The 22433-nt window shown below is 47.4% G+C and overlaps 1 protein-coding gene across 2 annotated transcripts in view; it reads left to right on the forward strand.

The window, feature by feature from the left end:
- The window catches only part of PCSK6 (proprotein convertase subtilisin/kexin type 6), a 314800-nt gene that overhangs the window by 211444 nt on the left and 80923 nt on the right, over nt 1-22433 (forward strand). For both annotated transcript variants that reach the window (XM_040342313.1, XM_040342314.1), the window contains exon 9: nt 12439-12539. In XM_040342313.1, the coding sequence (XP_040198247.1) occupies nt 12439-12539 (101 nt within the window). The remainder of the gene's footprint in view (nt 1-12438; nt 12540-22433) is intronic.

A 22433-nucleotide genomic window follows, 5' to 3' on the forward strand; every position in this document is an offset into this window, starting at 1 on the left:
TAGATCTGCAATTCATAGCAATCCTATTTTGCTGCTTGAAGTTCACAAAAAGAAGCTTCAAATTATATACACTATGTTGTCAAAAGTATTGTGACGCCCTCCTTTACACGCACATGAACTTTAATGGCATCCCAGCCTTAGTCTGTAGGGTTCAATATTGAGTTGGCCCACCCTTTGCAGCTATAACGGCTTCAACTCTTCTGGGAAGGCTGTCCACAAGGTTTAGGAGTGTTTATTTGAAGGTTTGACTATTCTTCAAGAGGCGTATTTGTGAGGTCAGGCACTGATGTTGGGCAAGAAGGCCTGTCTCACAGTCTCCGCTCTAATTCACCCCAAAGGTGTTGGGTTGAGGTCAACTGCGATTCACCTGCATAATACACATTGCTATGTCAGACTTTTTGGCACCGATCTGACATAATTAAAATGACCTAATTACTACAGTTGACAAGTACATTCCACACACAAAACCGTATTGGCATACATAATGAAGGGTCTTAGGAACCAGGCTGAATTAACACCTAAAAGCTAGACATCTGACCTTTACAGACTTAATTAGCATCTCACAATGGAATGTCTAGTAGCAGACGCAGTTAACACCTCAAAAGCATGTATCCCCCCATTGAATGAAAACACTCTATTTGGAGTCAGACTTTAAAAACTTGTAATATTCCAAGATATCCTGCAAAACATGAATTATCAGTTATTAGTCACCCTATGCCCAAAAGGGGCATAGGGTGACCCTAGACCCAAGAGTCATTAGTGACGCTGGCACAGGAGTCTCTGGGTGTCACGGGTCATTCCGTTACATATGGTATAAACAGTATCTCACAAAAGTAAGTACACCCCTCACATTTTTGTCAATATTTTCTTCTATCTTTTCATGTGACAACACTGAAGAAATTACACTTTGCTACAATGTAAAGTAGTTAGTGTACAGCTTGTATAACAGTGTAAATTTGCTGTCCCCTCAAAGTATCTCAACACACAGCCATTTATGTCTTAACCGCTGGCAACAAAAGTGAGTACACCCCTAAGTGAACCCTATGGACTAATGCCTTGTACACACGGTACGATTGTTGGCAGACTATTGTCTTAAAATCTTACCGTTGGTACACTCCTTTTGACAATTGTTTCACTTTCGGCCAACCAATGTTGAACAGCTGCACGTCTGATTTTCGTATGGTCAGTACACAAATCTGTCACACAAAAGTCGAAAGTACAAACTCGCATGCTCAGAATCGATGCTCACCAAACACGAAATTGGCAAAAGGAGCCCAAAGGGTGCCGCTCAAGAGCTGAAATTCTTTGTAGTACATCACTATATTCGTATTTGTGGCTCGACAATTGTGTAACGTTAGTGTAGCACTACTCCCGAAGGAGCTGCTGGTATATTTTGGGTGGCACGTTACCTCTGTATCTCCGCCGTCTAGGGTACTTGATGAGAGCTGCAGTAAAGGGAATGTCCACGCGACAGGTGTCTTTTCTGTGCTTTTATTACCCAACAGGGTAAAATGATAGAAAGAAATGGAAGGTGAAAGGATAGCGGAATGAAAGATGGCAAATTCAGGTATAACTGGATAGGGAAACAGTCCTGCTTCCAACGACAACTTTACATTGCCACTCTAGCCAGAGTGTGTATAGTGCATCTGGACAGGCTTCTCTCACCAGCCTGGCAGCCAGAGTGTCACTCGAATTTAGGATTAAGTCTGTCACAGACCCTCCTAAAGGTTGGAGACAATTATGGTCCGGAATCCTCTTTCAGTAGATTCAGCACCCGGATCTCCTTCAGGTAGTTTTGGTCGAATTGGCAACTGACAGGCGACCAACATCCAGCTTCTCAGAACCAAGGCTTGTCCTCCGATGAATGGACAGGCCCCTCCCTGGAACACCAGCCTTGTGCTTGGTATCCTTCAGACAGACTAATTGGTCAGCTTCGTCCAATTGGACTGACAGCTCAGGACCCCCTTTAGATTGGGGACCCAGTCGATCACTGGGCCCGCACAGCAGATTAATTGCCCCAGGCCAACGTGGTCCAGGAACTCTGCGACACACGCACACCCCGGCCAGGAGGGCCACTTGCGGGGGTGTCGTGGAATGGCTAACCCAATGGTGGATGCCACACGAGGAAGAACCCGGGAGAATGGCGTCTGCCCCCTTTATACCCTTCCCCAGCATGCACAGTGAGGCAATCACCCTTCCTGATTGGCTGCTGGGGGGAATATCCAACCGCACTTGACTCCACTGCTGCCACCTATCGTCCCGGGCGGTACTCACTCCCCCGGCAACGACAGCATGTACAGTCAGCACAGCCAAAGCTAGAGCAGAGACCCCAAATTTAAACAATTAGACTAGTTCAGAGCTAACTATTTCTCTGAACTTTCCCCTAAATTTCCAATAGCACCGGCTCTGAAAATAGCCAGGCGCTACATAAGTATGCAAGACAAGATCCTGGCATACGCCCTTTTGACAAAAATTAGACGCTCGGTTGGCCAACAATCGTACCGTGTGTACGAGGCTCAAGACTGGCATGCTATTAAAGTTCATGGGGCAGATCCACAAAAGAATTCCGCCGGCGTATCTATTGATACGCCGGCGTAATTTTAAATTTCCTGCATCCTATCTTTGTTTTGTATCCACAAAACAAGATACGACGTCATCTCGGGTCGATCCGACAGGCGTACGTCTTAGTACGCCGTCGGATCTAAGCTGCAACTTTTCGGCGGCCGCTAGGTGGCGTTTCCGTCGAAATCCGCGTCGAGTATGCAAATTGGCTAGTTACGGCGATCCACGAACGTACGTCCGCCCTGCGCATTTTTTTACGTCGTTTGCGTTCGGCTTTTTTCGGCGTATAGTTAAAGCTGCTGTTTAACATCGTACTCGATGTTAAGTATGGCCATCCTTCCCGCGTAGATATTTGAAATTTTTACGTAGTTTGCGTAAGCTGTTCGCGAATAGGGATTTGCGTAGAATGACGTCACCGTCGGAAGCATTGGCTTGTTCCGGGTTAATTTCGAGCATGCGCACTGGGATACCCCCACGGACGGCGCATGTGCAGTTCTAAAAAAAAACTGTTTACGTCGGGTCATGACGTATTTACATAAAACACGCCCCCATCACAGCCATTTGAATTCCGCGCCATTACGCCGCCAAAGATACACTACGCCGCCGTAACTTACGGCGTGGATTATTTGTGGATTTAAAAACAAAGTTGTGGTGTAGTGTATCTTAAATACGCTACGCCAGGCGCATAAATGCGCCGCTGTACGAGGATCTGCCCCATGTGTGTGTAAAGGCAGACATCCCAATACTTTTGACAATATAATGTGTATTTTGGTTTTAATATCTCTGATTCAGTATGAAGAATAACTAATATTAAACTAACCTCTATTTTCTGCGGGAAACTTTCCATCAATTACTGTCGGGTCACCAACATGACCTGATCCTCATTTTGAGGGAACGCTTTAGAAATGATTCTTCTGGCGGTCTGCGGTGATGAGGCTCTAGCCGCATGGTAACGAGCGCTGACATTAAGAAAAAGACGAGAATAGTCTCCTTGTTTTATTTTATTCTTTAATCACTCAATTAACGACTTGCAAAAGTTTTTTTTCCCCTTCCATCTCTCGCTACGCCCGGAACCGGACTGACGTTGAATTGCCCACTCACTCATCGGAAAGCTCTTCTAGATTATTTGCATTTCAATATTAACGGACGGCTTCTCGGGGCGCTCTGCTTCACTAATTGGCCGGAAGGATGCGGAGAGCCGGCGATAATTAATGTACCTGGTATTTCAGGTTCAAACCTTACTTCTGCGAGGGATGTATTTATGACTCGATAAATTATCGAAGTGTCTACCTTGTAACCGTGCGACATATATAACGGATCTATTAAGGAGTAGAAAGCACTCAGCCATTTAATGCATTTTCTTTTTTTTCCCTCCCTCTTTCTCCATTCCAGTTCATGAGTTTAATAGTTTTTACAGCAAAGGCAGAATCGCAAATAGTTGAAAGATTTTACTGTCAAACTCGGGGCTGTAATTGCATACTTAATATGCAACATGATCCGGTTTATTTTATAAGGCACCCCGGGAGGAGAACCTCAGCGTGAGCTCCAAAATAACCTGAACAACCTTATAAATCTTTCATGAAACAAGAGCCGCATTTTGTAAACCCCTTTGAAATGTGCTGTATGGATGGGCTGTGAAGTTTGGTGTTTTTTTTTTTTTCACGGACTCAGAGCTTTCAGACTCGGAGAAATGCTTAGAGACGGCACTTTGTTTATAAAAGATGCATGCGGTGTGTGACTGCGCTGGGGCCCAGGCTGCGTCGCTGCACGGAGACAGGTGCAGCCATTAGCGTGTATTAATCACAGATGGGTCGTAATGGGTGTCGGTGATCTAAATTATCTATGATCTGTACACTGCTCTACCTAGCTAGGCATCATGGGATTTGTAGTTAAGTGCTGAAGCTGTGAATACAAGTGGAGGTTTAGGCTTTGCTTACTTTGAGTGTTAATCCCCCAGATATGAGTTTCCGGAGTTTAGAGGGCACAGGTGCACTTTGAGCAAGAGAAATTTTATTTATTTGTTTTGATGAACTTAAAGCGTTACTAAAGGAATTTATTTTTATTTTTTTAAATAACAAACATGTCGTACTTGCCTCCACTGTGCAGTTCGTTTTGCACAGAGTGGCCCCGATCCACGTCTTCTGGGGTCCCTCTGCGGCTGTCTCTGGTCCTCCCCGCAATTAGAGAGCTCGCATGGTGGTCACTAATTGCGGGCGCGTTCCCGTGATACAGCGAGCGGCCATAGCCGCTCACTGTATCACTCGGCCCTGCCCCTCGGGGCGCCGCGTCACTGGTTGTGATTGACAGCAGCGCCAGCCAATGGCTGCACTGCTCACAATCCATCCGCTCTAGCCAATCAACGGCCAGGCTGAGCGGTGAAGAGGATCGCGGGACCGTGCAGGATTTTCGAGGGGTCAGGTAAGTATAAGGGGGGCTCGGGGGGGGCCAGCAGTATCAGATGTTTTTTCACCTTAATGCATAGATTGCATTAAAGCGGGGGTTCCGCAGGTTTTCCTTTTTCTTTTTTTTTTTGCAATGCTTCTTACCTGCTTGAAATGAGCACCCGTGTCTCCCAGTTTTTCTGCCCGCAGCATTGCACTTGTCCAGAAAACTAGATGTTTTAAAATCTAAAGATGGACGTTTCCATCTTTACTGTGGGCACTGTGAAGCCCAGCAGCTCGTCCTTCCAGGATACGGTGAATGCTGACGTCCCAGCATTCACCGCTCTATCCCGCGCATGTGCAGTGTTGATGGCGAGCATCCTCCACCTTCCATGTGATTATGTCCCACAGATGATCAATAGGGTTTAGGTCTGGAGACCTACTTGGCCAGTCCATCACCTTTACTCTCAGCTTCTTTAGCAAGACAGTGGTGGTCTTGGAGGTGTGATTGGGGTTGTTATGTTGGAATACTGCCCTGCGGCCCAGTCTCTGAAGGGAGGGAGTAAGAAGAAAAATGGCTGCACATCCAGGGATTCCGATTGCCTTTTATTGTTCACAGTGATGACACCAAAGACATCAACATGAAGTAATGTAGACGCGTTTCACACATACATCTTGTGCTTAAAGGGGTTGTAACGAGAATAAAAAAAAAATAACAAACATGTTATACTTGCCTCCACTGTGCAGCTCGTTTTGCACAGAGTGGCCCCAATCCACGTCTTCTGGGGTCCCTTGGTGGCTATCTCTGGTCCTGCCTGCAAGAACTTTCAACCTCCATGCGCGCAAGCTCGTATGGTTGTAAGTTCTTGCAGGCACGCTCCCATGATGAAGCTGGCGGCTATAGCTGCTCACTGTATCACTCGAGCCCGGCGTGTCATTGGATGTGATTGACAGCAGCGCGAGCCAATGGCTGCGCTGCTTTCAATCCACCCACTCTAGCCAATGACCAGGCCGAGCGGCAAAGAGGACGTTGGGGGCGACCGCCGCAGGTGAACGGGCTCAGGTAAGTAAAACGGGGGGCTGGGGGAAGCAGTATTCTTGTTTAGTGTTTTACGTATCGTAGATTCACTTACAGGGATGTTGGCATATGCCAGAGATTTTTGCAAGTCTTTAGCTGACACTCTAGGATTCTTCTTCACCTCATTGAGCAGTCTGCGCTGTTCTCTTGCAGTCATCTTTACAGGACGGCCACTCTTGGGGAGAGTAGCAGCAGTGCTGAACTTTCTCCATTTATAGACAATTTGTATTACAGTGGACTGATGAACAGCAAGGCTTTTGGAGACACCTGTATTACCCTTTCCAGCTTTATGCAAGTCAACAATTCGTAATCGTAGGTCTTCTGAGAGCTTTTTTGTGCGAGGCATCATTCACATCAGGCTATGCTTCTTGTGAAAAGCGAACCCAGAACTGGTGTGTGTTTTTTATAGGGCAGGGTAACCAACACCTCCAATCTCATCTCATTGATTGGACTCCAGTTGGCTGACACCTCACTCCAATTAGCCCTTGGAGATGTCATTAGTCTAGGGGTTTACATACTTTTTCCACCTGCACTGTGAATGTTTACATGGTGTGTTCAATAAAAAACATGGTGACATTTAATTCTTTGTGTGTTATAAGTTTAAGCAGACTGTGATTGTCTATTGTTGTGACTTGGATGAAGATCAGATCACATCTTATGACCAATTTGTGCAGAAATCCATGTCATTCCAAAAGGGTTCACATACTTTTTCTTGCAACTGTATCTTGTACCATATGGCAACAGTATCTAACCCCCAGTAAAATTTCACAAAATTAGCTTTTGGCTACTGTATTACATTGTGCACTTCTATTTCTGTGAGTTCCATAAGTAGCTTGAACCGAGGGATTGGGATGGTATGTTTGCTGTTATTCCACATGTTTGTCAGGTTCCAGCTGTAAAAATTTTATTTATTTTTTGTTTTATTTTTTTGGCTTGGAGATGTCAAGAATAATGCTGACTGGGCCCTAATGTAATCTCATTCACTTTACTTTTTTCAAGCATTCGTTAAGTTTCTAGACAAACCTTTTTCAAAAGCAGACCTCAAATAATTCTAGTGGAAGAGTGGAATTTCAATGTTGGGCCCCATTCACACCTGAGCGTTTTGTAGCTTGAAGCTTGAGAAAATAAAATCAATTATTCTCTACGGAGATGGTTCGCATCTCCCCTCCAAGTCGCTTGAAGCTCAAAAGAGTTCTGGAGCTTTTTTTTTTTTTTGTAGCTAAAATTGGGCAGATTTGTGTGTTTTTGCCACGGTTTTATTAATTATTAAGTATTATTTATGATTATTTTATTTTGTTTCTTTAGTTTACATTTATTCATTTAGTAGTATTAACATCCTAACAAAAAATAACCCTCACCTCAACTCTAACCCCTTACCCCAATAATAAATTAATAATAAAAAAATTATGATGGAAAATCTGAAAAACCTAGCAACAAATGATGAAAAGGATGATAGTTTTCTCTATTGGCTTATAAAAAATTGCCAAACACTGCAACACTGTACTCATGACATTTTATAATTTTCTTCATGCAAACAGATTGATTTTGGTGGTATTTAATCACCTCTGAGTTTTTTATTTGTTGCTAAATAAATTTAGAACATTTTGAAAACTTTTTTTTATTTTTTTTATTTTGCAAATAAACGTTCTTCAGAAATTTAAGCCAAAATGTATTCTACTCAGTTTGTTTGGTGAAAAGTCCACAAACTATGGAATATATATCTAATAATTAGGGCTGTTACTTATTAAAATTTTTGTGTTTGATTAATCGTTTGTTTTTTTAATCGATTAATGGACTAATTTCGATTAATTAACGCAAGAATATACACATTTGCCCCCATGCTGTAAGATTATACACCTCTGCCCCCATACTGCAAGAATATACAGATCTGCCCCCATACTGCAAGAATATACACATCTGCCCCCATACTGCAAGAATATACACATCTGCCCCCATACTGCAAGAATATACACATTTGCCCCCATGCTTTACATACACATTTGCCCCCATGCTTTACATACACATTTGCCCCCATGCTTTACATACACATTTGCCCCCATGCTTTACATACACATTTGCCCCCATGCTTTACATACACATTTGCCCCCATGCTTTACATACACATTTGCCCCCATGCTTTACATACACATTTGCCCCCATGCTTTACATACACATTTGCCCCCATGCTTTACATACACATTTGCCCCCATGCTTTACATACACATTTGCCCCCATGCTTTACATACACATTTGCCCCCATGCTTTACATACACATTTGCCCCCATGCTTTACATACACATTTGCCCCCATGCTTTACATACACATTTGCCCCCCATGCTTTACATACACATTTGCCCCCATGCTTTACATACACATTTGCCCCCATGCTTTAATATAAAGGATGGTTGTTGTCCTCTCTTACCTACAGACCTGTCCGCAGAGTAGCTGATGGACACGTGCGCAAGGGAAGATAATACAAGCAGGCGGGCGGGTGATGATGACGTCAGCGCGCCGCTACTTGGCTGCCGCCGGGTGGACCAAGATGGCCGCGGCTCCGGAGCTAGGCCAAAGCCGCGGCCTTTACTATGGGCGAGACCGCGGAGCTCACTCCGCGGATCGTCGATCAAAATAATTTTAGTCGATCAAAGAAATTAACGATTAATCGAACAATTAATCGTTAATTTCCGCAGCCCTACTAATAATCGATCAATCCTGATGTACTGTCTCATTTCTTGAGGCCCGAAAACTCCAGGACAGTACAAATATCCCCAAAATTACCCCTTTTTGAAAAGTAGACAGTCCAAGATATTAAGAGGCATGGTGAGCTTGTTTTTAGTTTGTAATTTTTTTGTAACAATATTTGAAAAAATAAAAATCACCAGTACAACATTAGCATGGATATCACATTTTTTTTTTTAACATACTGTGACCAGAGCAATATTTTTTTTGTACCATAGTGACACTATACTACTCTGGGGAGGGGGATCATGATTTTTTTTTTTTTTACACATTATGATTGTTGGTATACTAATGAGTTTCATTGGTATAAGCAACCATTTCTAGTGAGTATTGTTTTGATTAGCTGTGATTGTTCACAATGGTCGCAAATCACGGCTAGTAATACAGTGAATGGCATGAAAAGGGGATTTACTTTAACACAAAATTGTATACAAAAACTGCATTGTCACAATAATTGTCTCTTGCAACCTCCGTATTTCTCTGAACATAAGTTCTCACCAACTCTGGGATATTAACACCTTCCATCCCTCCCCCCCCCCCGTCTCCCTCCCTCCCTCCTGTGTCTATTCCTCCCCCCCCCCCCCCTGTCTCCATCCCTCCCTCCCGTCTTCATCCCTCCCTCCCTCCCACCCCCGTCTCCATCCCTCCCTCTCTCCCCCTGTCTCCATCGCTCTCTCTCTCCCCCGTCTCCATCGCTCTCTCTCTCCCCCCGTCTCCATCGCTCTCTCTCTCCCCCCCGTCTCCATCGCTCTCTCTCTCCCCCCGTCTCCATCGCTCTCTCTCCCCCCCCCGTCTCCATCGCTCTCTCTCTCCCCCCGTCTCCATCGCTCTCTCTCTCCCCCCGTCTCCATCGCTCTCTCTCTCCCCCCCGTCTCCATCGCTCTCTTCTCTCCCCCCGTCCTCCATCGCTCCTCTCTCCCCCGTCTCCCTCGCTCTCTCTCTCCCCCCGTCTCCATCGCTCTCTCTCTCTCCCCGTCTCCATTCGCTCTCTCTCTCCCCCGTCTCCATCGCGCTCCTCTCTCTCCCCCCCGTCTCCCTCGCTCTCTCTCTCCCCCCGTCTCCATCGCTCTCTCTCTCCCCCCGTCTCCATCGCTCTCTCTCTCCCCCCGTCTCCATCGCGCTCTCTCTCCCCCGTCTCCATCGCTCTCTCTCTCCCCCCGTCTCCATCGCTCTCTCTCTCCCCCTGTCTCCATCGCTCTCTCTCTCCCCCTGTCTCCATCGCTCTCTCTCTTCCCCCGTCTCCATCGCTCTCTCCCCCCCCCCCCCCCCCGTCTCCATCGCTCTCTCTCCCCCCTCCCCCCCGTCTCCATCCCTCTCTCTCCCCCCTCCTCCCCCCCTCTCCATCCCTCTCTCTCCCCCCTCCCGTCTCCATCCCTCTCTCTCCCCCCCCGTCTCCATCCCTCTCTCTCCCCCCCCGTCTCCATCCCTCTCTCCCCCCCCGTCTCCATCCCTCTCTCTCCCCCCCCCGTCTCCATCCCTCTCTCTCCCCCCCGTCTCCATCCCTCTCTCTCCCCCCCCCTCCATCCCTCTCTCTCCCCCCCGTCTCCATCCCTCTCTCTCCCCCCCCCCGTCTCCATCCCTCTCTCTCCCCCCCCCCGTCTCCATCCCTCTCTCTCCCCCCTCCCCCCCCGTCTCCATCCCTCTCTCTCCCCCCCCGTCTCCATCCCTCTCTCTCCCCCCACCCCCCCTCCATCCCTCTCTCTCCCCCCACCCCCCCTCCATCCCTCTCTCTCCCCCCTCCCCCCCGTCTCCATCCCTCTCTCTCCCCCCCCATCTCCATCCCTCTCTCTTCCCCCCCATCTCCATCCCTCTCTCTTCCCCCCCCGTCTCCATCCCTCTCTCTCCCCCCCCCGTCTCCATCCCTCTCTCTCCCCCCCCCGTCTCCATCCCTCTCTCTCCCCCCCCCGTCTCCATCCCTCTCTCTCCCCCCTCCCCCCGTCTCCATTCCTCTCTCTCCCCCCTCCCCCCCGTCTCCATCCCTCTCTCTCCCCCCTCCCCCCCGTCTCCATCCCTCTCTCTCCCCCCTCCCCCCGTCTCCATCCCTCTCTCTCCCCCCTCCCCCCCGTCTCCATCCCTCTCTCTCCCCCCTCCCCCCCGTCTCCATCCCTCTCTCTCCCCCCTCCCCCCCGTCTCCATCCTCTCTCTCCCCCCTCCCCCCCGCCTCCATCCCTCTCTCTCTCCCCCCCCCCCCCCCGTCTCCATCCCTCTCTCTCCCCCCTCCCCCCCGTCTCCATCCCTCTCTCTCCCCCCTCCCCCCCCGTCTCCATCCCTCTCTCTCCCCCCTCCCCCCCGTCTCCATCCCTCTCTCTCCCCCCTCCCCCCCGTCTCCATCCCTCTCTCTCCCCCCTCCCCCCCCGTCTCCATCCCTCTCTCTCCCCCCTCCCCCCCGTCTCCATCCCTCTCTCTCCCCCCTCCCCCCCCCGTCTCCATCCCTCTCTCTCCCCCCTCCCCCCCGTCTCCATCCCTCTCTCTCCCCCCTCCCCCCCGTCTCCATCCCTCTCTCTTCCCCCTCCCCCCGTCTCCATCCCTCTCTCTCCCCCTCTCCCCTCCATCCCTCTCTCTCCCCCTCTCCCCTCCATCTCTCTCCCCTCCATCTCTCTCCCCTCCATCCCTCTCCCCTCCATCCCTGTCTCCATCCCTCTCCCCTCCATCCCTCTCCCCTCCATCCCTGTGTCCCTCTCTCTCCCCCCGTCTCCATCCCTCTCTCTCCCCCTCTCCCCTCCATCCCTCTCTCTCCCCCTCTCCCCTCCATCCCTCTCCCCTCCATCCCTCTCCCCTCCATCCCTGTCTCCATCCCTCTCCCCTCCATCCCTCTCCCCTCCATCCCTGTCTCCATCCCTCTCCCCTCCATCCCTGTGTCCATCCCTCTCCCTTCCATCCCTGTCTCCATCCCTCTCCCCTCCATCCCTGTCTCCATCCCTCTCCCCTCCATTCTTTGCCCACCCCTGCACTACTCCTGTCGTCCTCTAAATTTCCTGCCCCTACCTCTTTTTCCTCCATTCACTTCCACTTCTTTTTTTTCCTAGCCCTCTTCCACCCCTCTATCCAATTGCTCGTTTACTTACCTGAAACCCCTGTCATGTGACGATCCTTTTTCTCCTTTTTACTTCCTGTTGTCCTGTGGACCTCTTTTGGATGGATGTCCACCTCACTGACCATGTGATGTGGACATCATCTGGTGAAACCGAAACTTTCAGTGGCTGGGTCTGCTCTCATAGGCTCTAGAGGCAGGAGAAACGATGAGAGGACCCGTGCCCAAAAAGTTAATTGAGCCGGGGAAAATGTCTTGTCCCCAGGATGGATATTAGCTTGGGTCATAGAAGAAACTGACTTTGATCCATTACATCGCAGGATGGCATAGGAAAAGGTGTTTGGAATTAAGACCAAGGAGTAGGTTGATTGCACAATGTACTATTTAAATTTCATTATTTTTTATTTTTTTTGCTTTGAACTGGGTTTTAAAAGCACATTTAATAACACTGCCGTATAGACTCCCTTGTAATTCTGTATTTCTTTAGCTTTCTTTAGGCAGCCCATGGGGATGGTTGGATATCTTGTCTTCCTACTTGCTGCTGAACCGCATTTAACACAATAATTGCTACAGAAAGGCTGTATAACGTGATTACTTTTTCCTCATCTGATGTGGAGATTTTAATTGGAACAATTTCTAATTGGTAGGTTACGACGGATCTGAGACAGCGATGTGCGGATGATCACACCGGGACTTCGGTTTCTGCTCCTATGGTTGCTGGTGTTGTTGCTCTGGCACTGGAAGCTAAGTAAGTTGGCAGCGTCTAGCAATTCTTCTGGGGTTACGCACCTGGAAGATTATAGGCCTTGAAGATGAGGGGTGTTTGTGGCTTTAGAGTCTGCTTGAAAGCCATGATACGCCGGTGGAGCTGTATGGTGTAAAAAGGTTACGGAGTAAACAATTTCTTGTGATTTTCAGTGTATAATTATCATTGCATATCTTCTGTTCATCAGAAAACTTTATAGAATGTTGAATTATGTCAAAGCTACAAGGACCGTTCCAGGCACTGGAAGAGCCATTTCACACTTGCCGCATTGCGATATGGGTGGCAGTACCTTGCACCATGTTGGTGCAATATATTTGAATGTCACCCCAAGACACCTCTAGAATGCACCCAAGAGCACATGATTTGCGTTATGAAGCGCTGCAGAAATAAATGCAGTAAGACCTAAAGTTATGTGCGTTGAGGGGAGTTACAGCCCATTAATTTTGAATGGGCTGCCTAACTCTGTGCAACTTAACAAACAAAAAACACATGCATTACAGCATAAAGCATTAATATTGGAGGAGAAATAAAATTCATGAGAAATGGCGGCTTTCCATAGATATTTATTTCATGGCATAAAAGATTCAATGCATATGCGACTTAAGTTTTTCACTTGCAATAAACCTAGGTGACAAATGACCAGTATACAATAAGACATCATATAAAATCATATAAATCTCTCCATTACAGATAGTAAACTTCAGAGTTCTCAGAGCTTTATGATATTCTGTTAGCTGTAAAATAATGCTGCAGGCAATGTAAAGGAAGCCAAGAAAAAGTATTGCTCCAGGCGAAGTCTATGTGGGCTTGCCTACTAGGCAAATGGCAGATTTGTGATCTACAGAATATCAAAGGTTGAATGCATTGAGAATTGGGATTAGGGAGTATGGTTGCATACTGAACTTTGCATATAAAATATAACAAGATGGTGACAGAGGAGATGGAGGACAGGAGGGAGGAGAGGAGAGAACAAGGGAGGGATGGAAAAAGTGTTGCAAAGATGGGAGACAGGAGAGGGGATAGGAAAGAGAACAGCAAGGTAAGTGGCAGAAGTCTCCAAGTTGCTTCCCTTTTTGGGATTGGAAGTCTATAAGGAGGTAACGCTTTCAAGCGGTAGGCAATCCATAAAGGCCATATGGTAAAACATTATTTGTGGCTATACTGGTTGGTTTCTTGTTAACAAGGGATGAGTCTATGTGATGCATAACCTCTGCAAATTGGACAAGTTGCTCCCTCCTCCAAGCTTTGGCCATAGACTGACTGACAAAAACAAGTGGCCAGTTTAAATTGGGATTTAGTGAGACAAGGGGATTTTAGTTATTAGAGCACAAATAAATAGACATGTGCATTCGTTTTCGTCTAAATTTAGGGGATTTTCGCGTTCATTTTAAGATAACGAATGTGCAGAATCCGAAATACGAAAGATTTGACGTAAAAAATGCTTTACTTTTGTTTCGTTGCAACAACAGTTCGATATAAGAGAGAAGATTCGAAATGACGGTGACAATCGCGATCTGTGTCTATAGAAACCTGTGGTTGAATGTGCCTAACCTAACTTAGTCCAAAATTATTCGACATAGAGAGAACAGATTTGACATGGAGAGAGAGAAAAGATTTGACGTGGAGAGACGGAAAAGATTTGACGTGGAGGGACGGAAAAGATTTGACGTGGAGGGACGGAAAAGATTTGACGTGGAGAGACGGAAAAGATTTGACGTGGAGGGACGGAAAAGATTTGACGTGGAGGGACGGAAAAGATTTGACGTGGAGGGACGGAAAAGATTTGACGTGGAGGGACGGAAAAGATTTGACGTGGAGGGACGGAAAAGATTTGACGTGGAGGGACGGAAAAGATTTGACGTGGAGAAGACGGAAAAGATATGACGTGGAGAAGACGGAAAAGATATGACGTGGAGAAGACGGAAAAGATATGACGTGGAGAAGACGGAAAAGATATGACGTGGAGAAGACGGAAAAGATATGACGTGGAGAAGACGGAAAAGATATGACGTGGAGAAGACGGAAAAGATATGACGTGGAGAAGACGGAAAAGATATGACGTGAAGAAGACGGAAAAGATATGACGTGGAGAAGACGGAAAAGATATGACGTGGAGAAGACGGAAAAGATATGACGTGGAGAAGACGGAAAAGATATGACGTGGAGAAGACGGAAAAGATATGACGTGGAGAAGACGGAAAAGATTTGACGTGGAGAAGACGGAAAAGATTTGACGTGGAGAAGACGGAAAAGATTTGACGTGGAGAAGACGGAAAAGATTTGACGTGGAGAAGACGGAAAAGATTTGACGTGGAGAAGACGGAAAAGATTTGACGTGGAGAAGACGGAAAAGATTTGACGTGGAGAAGACGGAAAAGATTTGACGTGGAGAAGACGGAAAAGATTTGACGTGGAGAAGACGGAAAAGATTTGACGTGGAGAAGACGGAAAAGATTTGACGTGGAGAAGACGGAAAAGATTTGACGTGGAGAAGACGGAAAAGATTTGACGTGGAGAAGACGGAAAAGATTTGACGTGGAGAAGACGGAAAAGATTTGACGTGGAGAAGACGGAAAAGATTTGACGTGGAGAAGACGGAAAAGATTTGACGTGGAGAAGACGGAAAAGATTTGACGTGGAGAAGACGGAAAAGATTTGACGTGGAGAAGACGGAAAAGATTTGGACATTTATGGTCAAATGCTCTGCCCAGAGGCTATAGAAGAATTCTAATGTTGGTTGACTAGTAATAATAATTAATATAATTATTACTAGTTATGCAACATTAGAGTTCTACTATAGCTTGTGGGCGGAGCATTCGACCGTAAATATAAAAAAAAAACTATTTTTCGGACGAGAACGAAATTCCAAAACAAAATATTTCATTGTGCACATGTCTACAAACCAAGGATCTAATGGAGGATGCCATTCAAACAAGGCCTACAAGAGCTTGAACACTCTGGTCCAAATTGTGCTCAACATGGAGTAGGTCCCCCAGATATGCAAAACGTCCCCTGCAGCAGTTCAACGTTTGAAGCTTACGGTGGCTTGCCTGATGAGCAGATTTGAGGTCTACAGAATATCAAGGGTAGATGCATTGACCATAGGGATTATGTATAAAAAGATAGGAGCAGAGAAGATGAATCACAAGAGGGTGGAGAGACTGAGGAATGGCAAAGATGTTGCAAAGATAAGAGACAGAAAAGGTGGTAAATAGAAAGGGAGGATAGGTGGCAAAAGTCTCCACGTTGCCTCCCTCTCTGGTATTGGAGGTCTTTAAGGAGGTAACACTTTTTCAAGTGGTAGGGAATCCATGACGTCCATATGATAAAGAATTATTTGTGGGTATGCTGGTGAGATTTCCTGCTAACAAAGGATGAGTCTATGCAACGCTCAACCTCCGCAAATTGGACAAGTTGCTGCCCCCAAGCTTTGTCTCTCAGACTGACAGCCAAAAACACGCAAGTGGCCAGTTAAAATTGGATTTAGTGAGAGAAGGGGATTTGAGTTGTAAGATCACAAAACAAGGATCTCTTGAAGGAAGACATCCAAACAAGGCCAACGAGATCTTACAGTCCTGGTCCAAAATCTGCCCAAATTGTAGCAGGTTTCCGCAGATATGCAACAAGTCGCCTCCAGCATTGCAACCTCTGCCATGTTTCCATCTCTTTCTAGTATGTGCGGAAGTCCGGATGCGACTAATATACAGAAACAACTGGCCAGAACTTTAAATGCCGATTCAGCAAAGGTTATGTTGATAGAGCAGGAAGCTGCTGTAGGCCATATTTGTTGCTAATCCTCCTCGGCTGATATTTGTTTTTAAATTAAGAATATGGATGAGAAAATGTTAAGGTAAAATTCCTTGTTCAGCCCAGGTTCACACTGGTTACGATTTGGTACGATTTGAGATGCGATTTCACATGTCAAATCGCATCTCAAATCGGCGGCATTTGCCGGCAATTGTTTGCAATGGCACTGTCCTAATCGGTGCGACGCCTGCATCTGCGGCGCTGCACCGATTTCAAAAAGTAGTTCCTGTACTACTTTTTGCGATTTCGGGCCGCGATTTACATTAAACCCTGCACAGATGTCTCTTAAATCGCGGCAAAATCGCGATTTTACCGCGATTTTGAATTCGCAGCAGTGTGAACCTAGCCTCATAGTAGTAAATTCTAAAAGAGCTGAGAAAAATCATGGTTTCAGGGACTCCTGTGGTAGCTTACCTGCTGGGCAGATAGCCGATTTGTGGTCTACAGAATCTCATAGGTAGATGCATTGACAATTGGGATTAGAGAGTATGGTCCCTCTCTAAGATTGGAGGTCTATAAGTAAAGGCCCATACGCACGATCAGACTTTTTGACAACAAATGTCTGACGGACCTGTTTTAGCGAACAATAAGACCACGTGTGCGATCCATCGGACAAGCTTTTTCTTTTTTTTTTTTTTAAACTGTATTTTGTGCGTGTACTCGAGAGAGGAGCCGGGCTGCAGGAGTTGGGAGCAGGCAGGCCTCCCCCAGAGACAATCTGCCACCTTTCTCCTTGCCCTGGTGGCAATGGCGGGTGTGTGAGGGGGTCCTCCCACATAGCCCGCCCTACCTGCTCTGCTTTGAAGCCCAACGGAGCAGAGGGACTCCCTATAAGGGAGTGAGAGGATCTAGCCAGCTCAACCAGCCCCGTTAGTCCTTCGCCTCTCTTTTTAGAGACTGCGTGGTCAAAGTGCGTGCAAGTTAACCCAATTTCGAGTGCGTGTAAGTGTGGTGGTTTTTGTGGGAGGGGGGTGGGCGTACTAAGCACAGGCTTACCTCGCATAGCACACCCACCGGGAGCCGGGCTGAGACCACCAAACTCAATTCACATGTAGCCGAGACCGGGATCCGAACCCCTAGTTGCAGAGGTGAATGGCTTGTCAGCGCAGTGCCAATCGCGTTGAGCCACCGCAGCTCCCTTCTTGACAAGCTTTTTCATCGGACAAATGTTCGCTGTGAGAACAGACAAACTTTCCGGGAACAAATGTCCTACGTCGGCTAATCTGGTCGTATGTACACAAGTCCATCGGACTAAAGTCCAAAGTACAAACACGCATGCTCAGAACCAATACTAAAGATCAGACAATTGCGGAAGTTCCCCTAGGGGTGGCGTTAAAGAGCAGAAAAAACACGTAGTACATCTATTGGGTCACTACGTTCGTGTTTGGCTGAAAAAATTCTGTCATGTGTATGCATACCATGTTCACGGGACTACGCCCTTTGGAGCAAAATCCACGGAAAAGTCAGTTGGAAGTCCGATCGTGTGTACGAGGTTTAAGTGACATTTTTAATTGCTAGGGAAGACTATAAAATATTTTTTTTGTAGGTATGCCAGTCAGTCTCAAGTTAAAGCGGTGGTTCACCCACAATAACAACATTTTAGCATTAAATTAAGCATAGTAGCGCGAGCTACAGTATGCCTGTATTTATTTTTTTGCCACTTACTCACTGTGCAATCCTATAGTGAAGATTCCGACTCCCCGCGGGGAATGGGCGTTCCTATCCAGAGGGAAGCTGATTGACGGCCGGCTATGGCACGTCGCGCTCCCCGAAGATAGCCGGAGTAGGTCTCGGCTCTTCACGGCGCCTGCGCACAGACTATGCGCAGGCGCCGTGAAGAGCCAAGTCCTATTTCGGCTATTTCCGGAGAAGCGTGACGCGCCAGAGCCGGCCGTCAATCATCTTCCCTCTGGATAGGAACGCCCATTCCCCGCGGGGAGTCGGAATCTTCACTATAGGATTGCACAGTGAGTATGGGGCAAAAAAAATAAAGGCATACTGTAGCTCGTGCTACTATGCTTAATTTAATGCTAGAAAAAAAAAATGTATATGGTGAACCACCTCTTTAACAAAGAACGAGTCTATGCATTGCTGAACCTCCGCAAAATGCTGTGTTCGAGCTTTGGCTATAGACTGTAAGCCAAAAACATGCACGTGGCCAGTTTAATTTGGGATTTAGTGAGAGGAGATAGGCAACACAAACTCTGAATAACGTACCAGAATGTGAGGAATGGAGATGGGACCATATACCAGCTTGTCAGACCTTTTACTGCGGATTTTGAAAGCGTTCTATTGATAGACAAGAAGCTGCTGTAGGCCAAATTTGTTGCCAATCCTCCGCGTGTTTTGTTTTTAATTTGAGAAAATTTAAGGGCAAAATTACGTGTCCATAATCGCGAATTGACTCTAATCATAAGACATGCTTTTCAGTAAAAAGCAATAAACCTTAGTATCCACCTCCCTTCGCTAATTGGCAGAAAGACGACCTGCATGGAAATGCCAACAGTCGCCTGTTTGAATGTCAGCAATGCTCATTTCCAAGAAGCAGTAGCGTGCAAGTACTAATGAGCCAGTCATTATAAAAACCAGGAAATTGCTTAAACTGCCTTATTTTTTTGTTGGTTTTCGAAGTATAATAATGTAGATTTGGCTATTCTGCAGAGAAACTGACAATTCACGATTGCCTGGTTTTCTAAAGTTAAAGAAGAATTCCAGGTATGGATATTTTATACACGGTTAAATTGGACCAATGTAACTATGCATATACCATATCAGTGGGATCCCTCCTAGAACAGCCTTTCTTACCTTTTCAACACAGCTGAACACTTGAAATACAATTTCTGTCTCGGGGAACCCCTGCTAAAAATGACTATATCTACAACTCATGATACATTAGTGTGGTGATCAGTGGGAAGAATGATCCTTACACTTCTGGTCATTGGGAAGAATGCAGAAATTGCTCATTGCTCGAGGAACCCCATGGTTCCACAGACCCCCGGCTGAGAAATTCCAGGGTTCCACAGACCCCCCGGCTGAGAAATTCCAGGGTTCCACAGACCCCCCGGCTGAGAAATTCCAGGGTTCCACAGACCCCCCGGCTGAGAAATTCCAGGGTTCCACAGACCCCCCGGCTGAGAAATTCCAGGGTTCCACAGACCCCCCGGCTGAGAAATTCCAGGGTCCCACAGACCCCCCGGCTGAGAAATTCCAGGGTTCCACAGACCCCCCGGCTGAGAAATTCCAGGGTTCCACAGACCCCCCGGCTGAGAAATTCCAGGGTTCCACAGACCCCCCCGGCTGAGAAATTCCAGGGTTCCCCACACCTGTATTCTCCACTCCCCCTGCTCTTTGCCCCACCCCATGTTCTCTCCAACCCCACCAGTGCTCTCCACTTCCCCAGGACCAGAGGACAGGGCTGACTGGGGCTGGAAAATGAGGACAGCTGCAGGTGGCCAGGGACCACTCCATCTCACAGCAAACAGATCCTCTGGAAGGAGCACTGTCCCCATCCAAAACGAGAACAGACCCTGCTTGCTGCTGGCCATCATGGATGTCCTGCTGTCATGGAAGGTACTGTACCGAGCATCAACACACCTTCCCACAGACGGGGACTGCAGACTGGGACATGGTGCACATAAGGGGCTGCATTCGTGGGCACAGTGAGACTGCATTCACGGACACAGTAATGCTGCACTTGATGGACACAGTGAGGCCGCACTTGATGGGCACAGTGAGGCCACACTTGATGGGCACAGTGAGGCTGCAAGTGAGTGAGAAACTTGTATAGCGCAACAAATGCGAACTTAATCGCCTCAAGGCGCTGGCATCCAGAGTTGTACAGGTCTTTCAGAAGAGGTGGGTCTTCAGTTTTTTCCTAAAAACCTGATGGTTTTCTTCCAAGCGGATGGTCGTGGGTAGAGCATTCCAGAGCCGTGGTCCTTGGACCGAGAATCTACGTTCTCCCTTAGATTTGTAGCGAGATTTGGAGAAGGTTTTGGTTGGTTGACCGGAGCACGCGCTTGGTGACGTAGGTTTTTATTTTCTCGCTTAAGTATTGAGGAGCTTTTCCCTGTGTACATTTGTGGGTGAGGCAGAGAGTCTTGAATGTCACCTGGTCCTGTACGGGCAGCCAGTAGAGGGACCTCAAGGCCGGGGAGATTGGTTCCCGCGGCTTTTTACCAGTCTGGCTGCCGTGTTCTGGATGACTTCTAGACGTGAAATCTGGTATTTCGGTAGTCCTAAGTAGAGGGAATTTGCGTAGTCGAGTCGTGAGTTGATGATTGTTCCAACCACTACTGCTGTGTCCTCTTCCAGGATGAAGGGGATGAGTCTACGTAGTATGCGGAGCAGATGATGAGAACCGCTGACGACTGATCCTATTTGTGCATCCATCGTCATGTCTGCGTCAAAGATGACTCCGAGACTTTTGACTTTATTGCTTGGCGCGATGGTTTGTCCGAGGATGGTGGGTGGTGTCCATGTGGTCCTGGAAATGGATTTCCTATTTGCGTGAAGGGTGAGTAGTTCTGTTCTGGATCCGTTGAGTTTGAGGGAGCTTTCAGTCATCCAATTGTCGATCAGTGTAAGGCACTTTCCTAGTTCCTGAAATTGGTCTTTTTTGTTGGTGATTCGAAGGTAAAGCTGCGTGTCGTCCGCATAGAAGTGGTAGCGCAGGTCCTGTTTGCTGATGATTTTGAGGAGCGGGCGGATGTAAATGTTGAAGAGTACAGGTGAGAGGGGCGATCCTTGAGGAACTCTGCATGTAATGGTCCGTGTTTCTGATGTAAAACCTCCAAGTTTCACGCACTTGATGGGCACAGTGAGGCCGCACTTGATGGGCACAGTGAAGCCGCACTTGATGGGCACAGTGAGGCCGCACTTGATGGGCACAGGGGAGGCTGCACTTGATGGGCACAGGTGAGGCTGCATTGAGCTCTTGAATCATGTCTGCAGTCCCTGAGGGAGTCTGGAGAGGAGACAAGAGTGGTAGCAGCGCCAGGATGTGGGGGTCATGGGAGAAGTCCAGACTTATGTGTGTGTACTGTGGTGAGGAGACTATAGGAAAACCAGAGCCACTCAGCTGGAGCCGATTGACTGAGCCCTGCACAGTGCACCTGAGAGGAGGTCAGTGACAGCGCCACTATGCCAGTCCGAGGGGGGTCACTGATGTAAGGGGGCACGGAAAGGTTTCCCCCCTTATATCAGTAACCCATCCCCCTTACCTTGGTGTATTCTTTCTGCGGAAGGTGCCCCCCCCCCTCCACGTTCTGAGTTCCTGGGGTCCCCCTTGGTGATTGACCACTTTTACCACTTTTAACTGGAATTTGCTTTTATATATAAAGCCCTATGTGATTTCATATGTCTTATCTACATATAATACACTCTTCAAATGTGCTTTTAAAATGTATTGTTTTCCCTTTCATGAACAAGAAAATAATGACGTTATGATGTTGCGCTGGTATAATAGTGCTATGGGGCTGGATTTTATTCCCAGTCCGGCCCGGACAGCGTGGCTGTAGCAGCAGGGCAGAACAAGTTGGGATGGAGGAAGTTCTGTGCCCCTTTGAATGCTGGGGGCAAGTCATTGGTTGCTAGAAGTGGAGCCTATAAGCAGCCTCTGCAGACCTCAATCATTGCACATTGAGGATATTCCACTGACCCTAGATGAGGACCAGGTGAAATCTTTAGTTGGGCGGGAGGGACGTAATTTGGAGACCCTTATTAAAAACCTTTGGGATAAAGGTGACCACCTGTCACTCAGATTTCATAAGTTTATAGAGCAGAAGCAAGCAGATTTGTTCCTAGAGAGCAGGTTTACCGTATAAACTCGAGTATAAGCCGAGTTTTTCAGCCCTTTTTTTTTGGGCTGAAAATTACCCCCTCGGCTTATACTCGAGTCAGTACCATTGCCGCCTGATCTCACCGTGCCCATTGCAGAATCCGATCTGTGTGCCCGGGCCCGTGACATATTCAGATGGCGGCCGCGCAGTTTTTTAAAAACTCACGCTCCTCCTTGTGCTGTTCCGTGATAGGCGGAACACTCGGTTTCCCAGCAAACACTGTGTTCAG

This window comes from Rana temporaria, chromosome 3, assembly GCF_905171775.1.
Source record: "Rana temporaria chromosome 3, aRanTem1.1, whole genome shotgun sequence".
NCBI classification, from domain to species: Eukaryota; Metazoa; Chordata; class Amphibia; order Anura; family Ranidae; genus Rana; species Rana temporaria.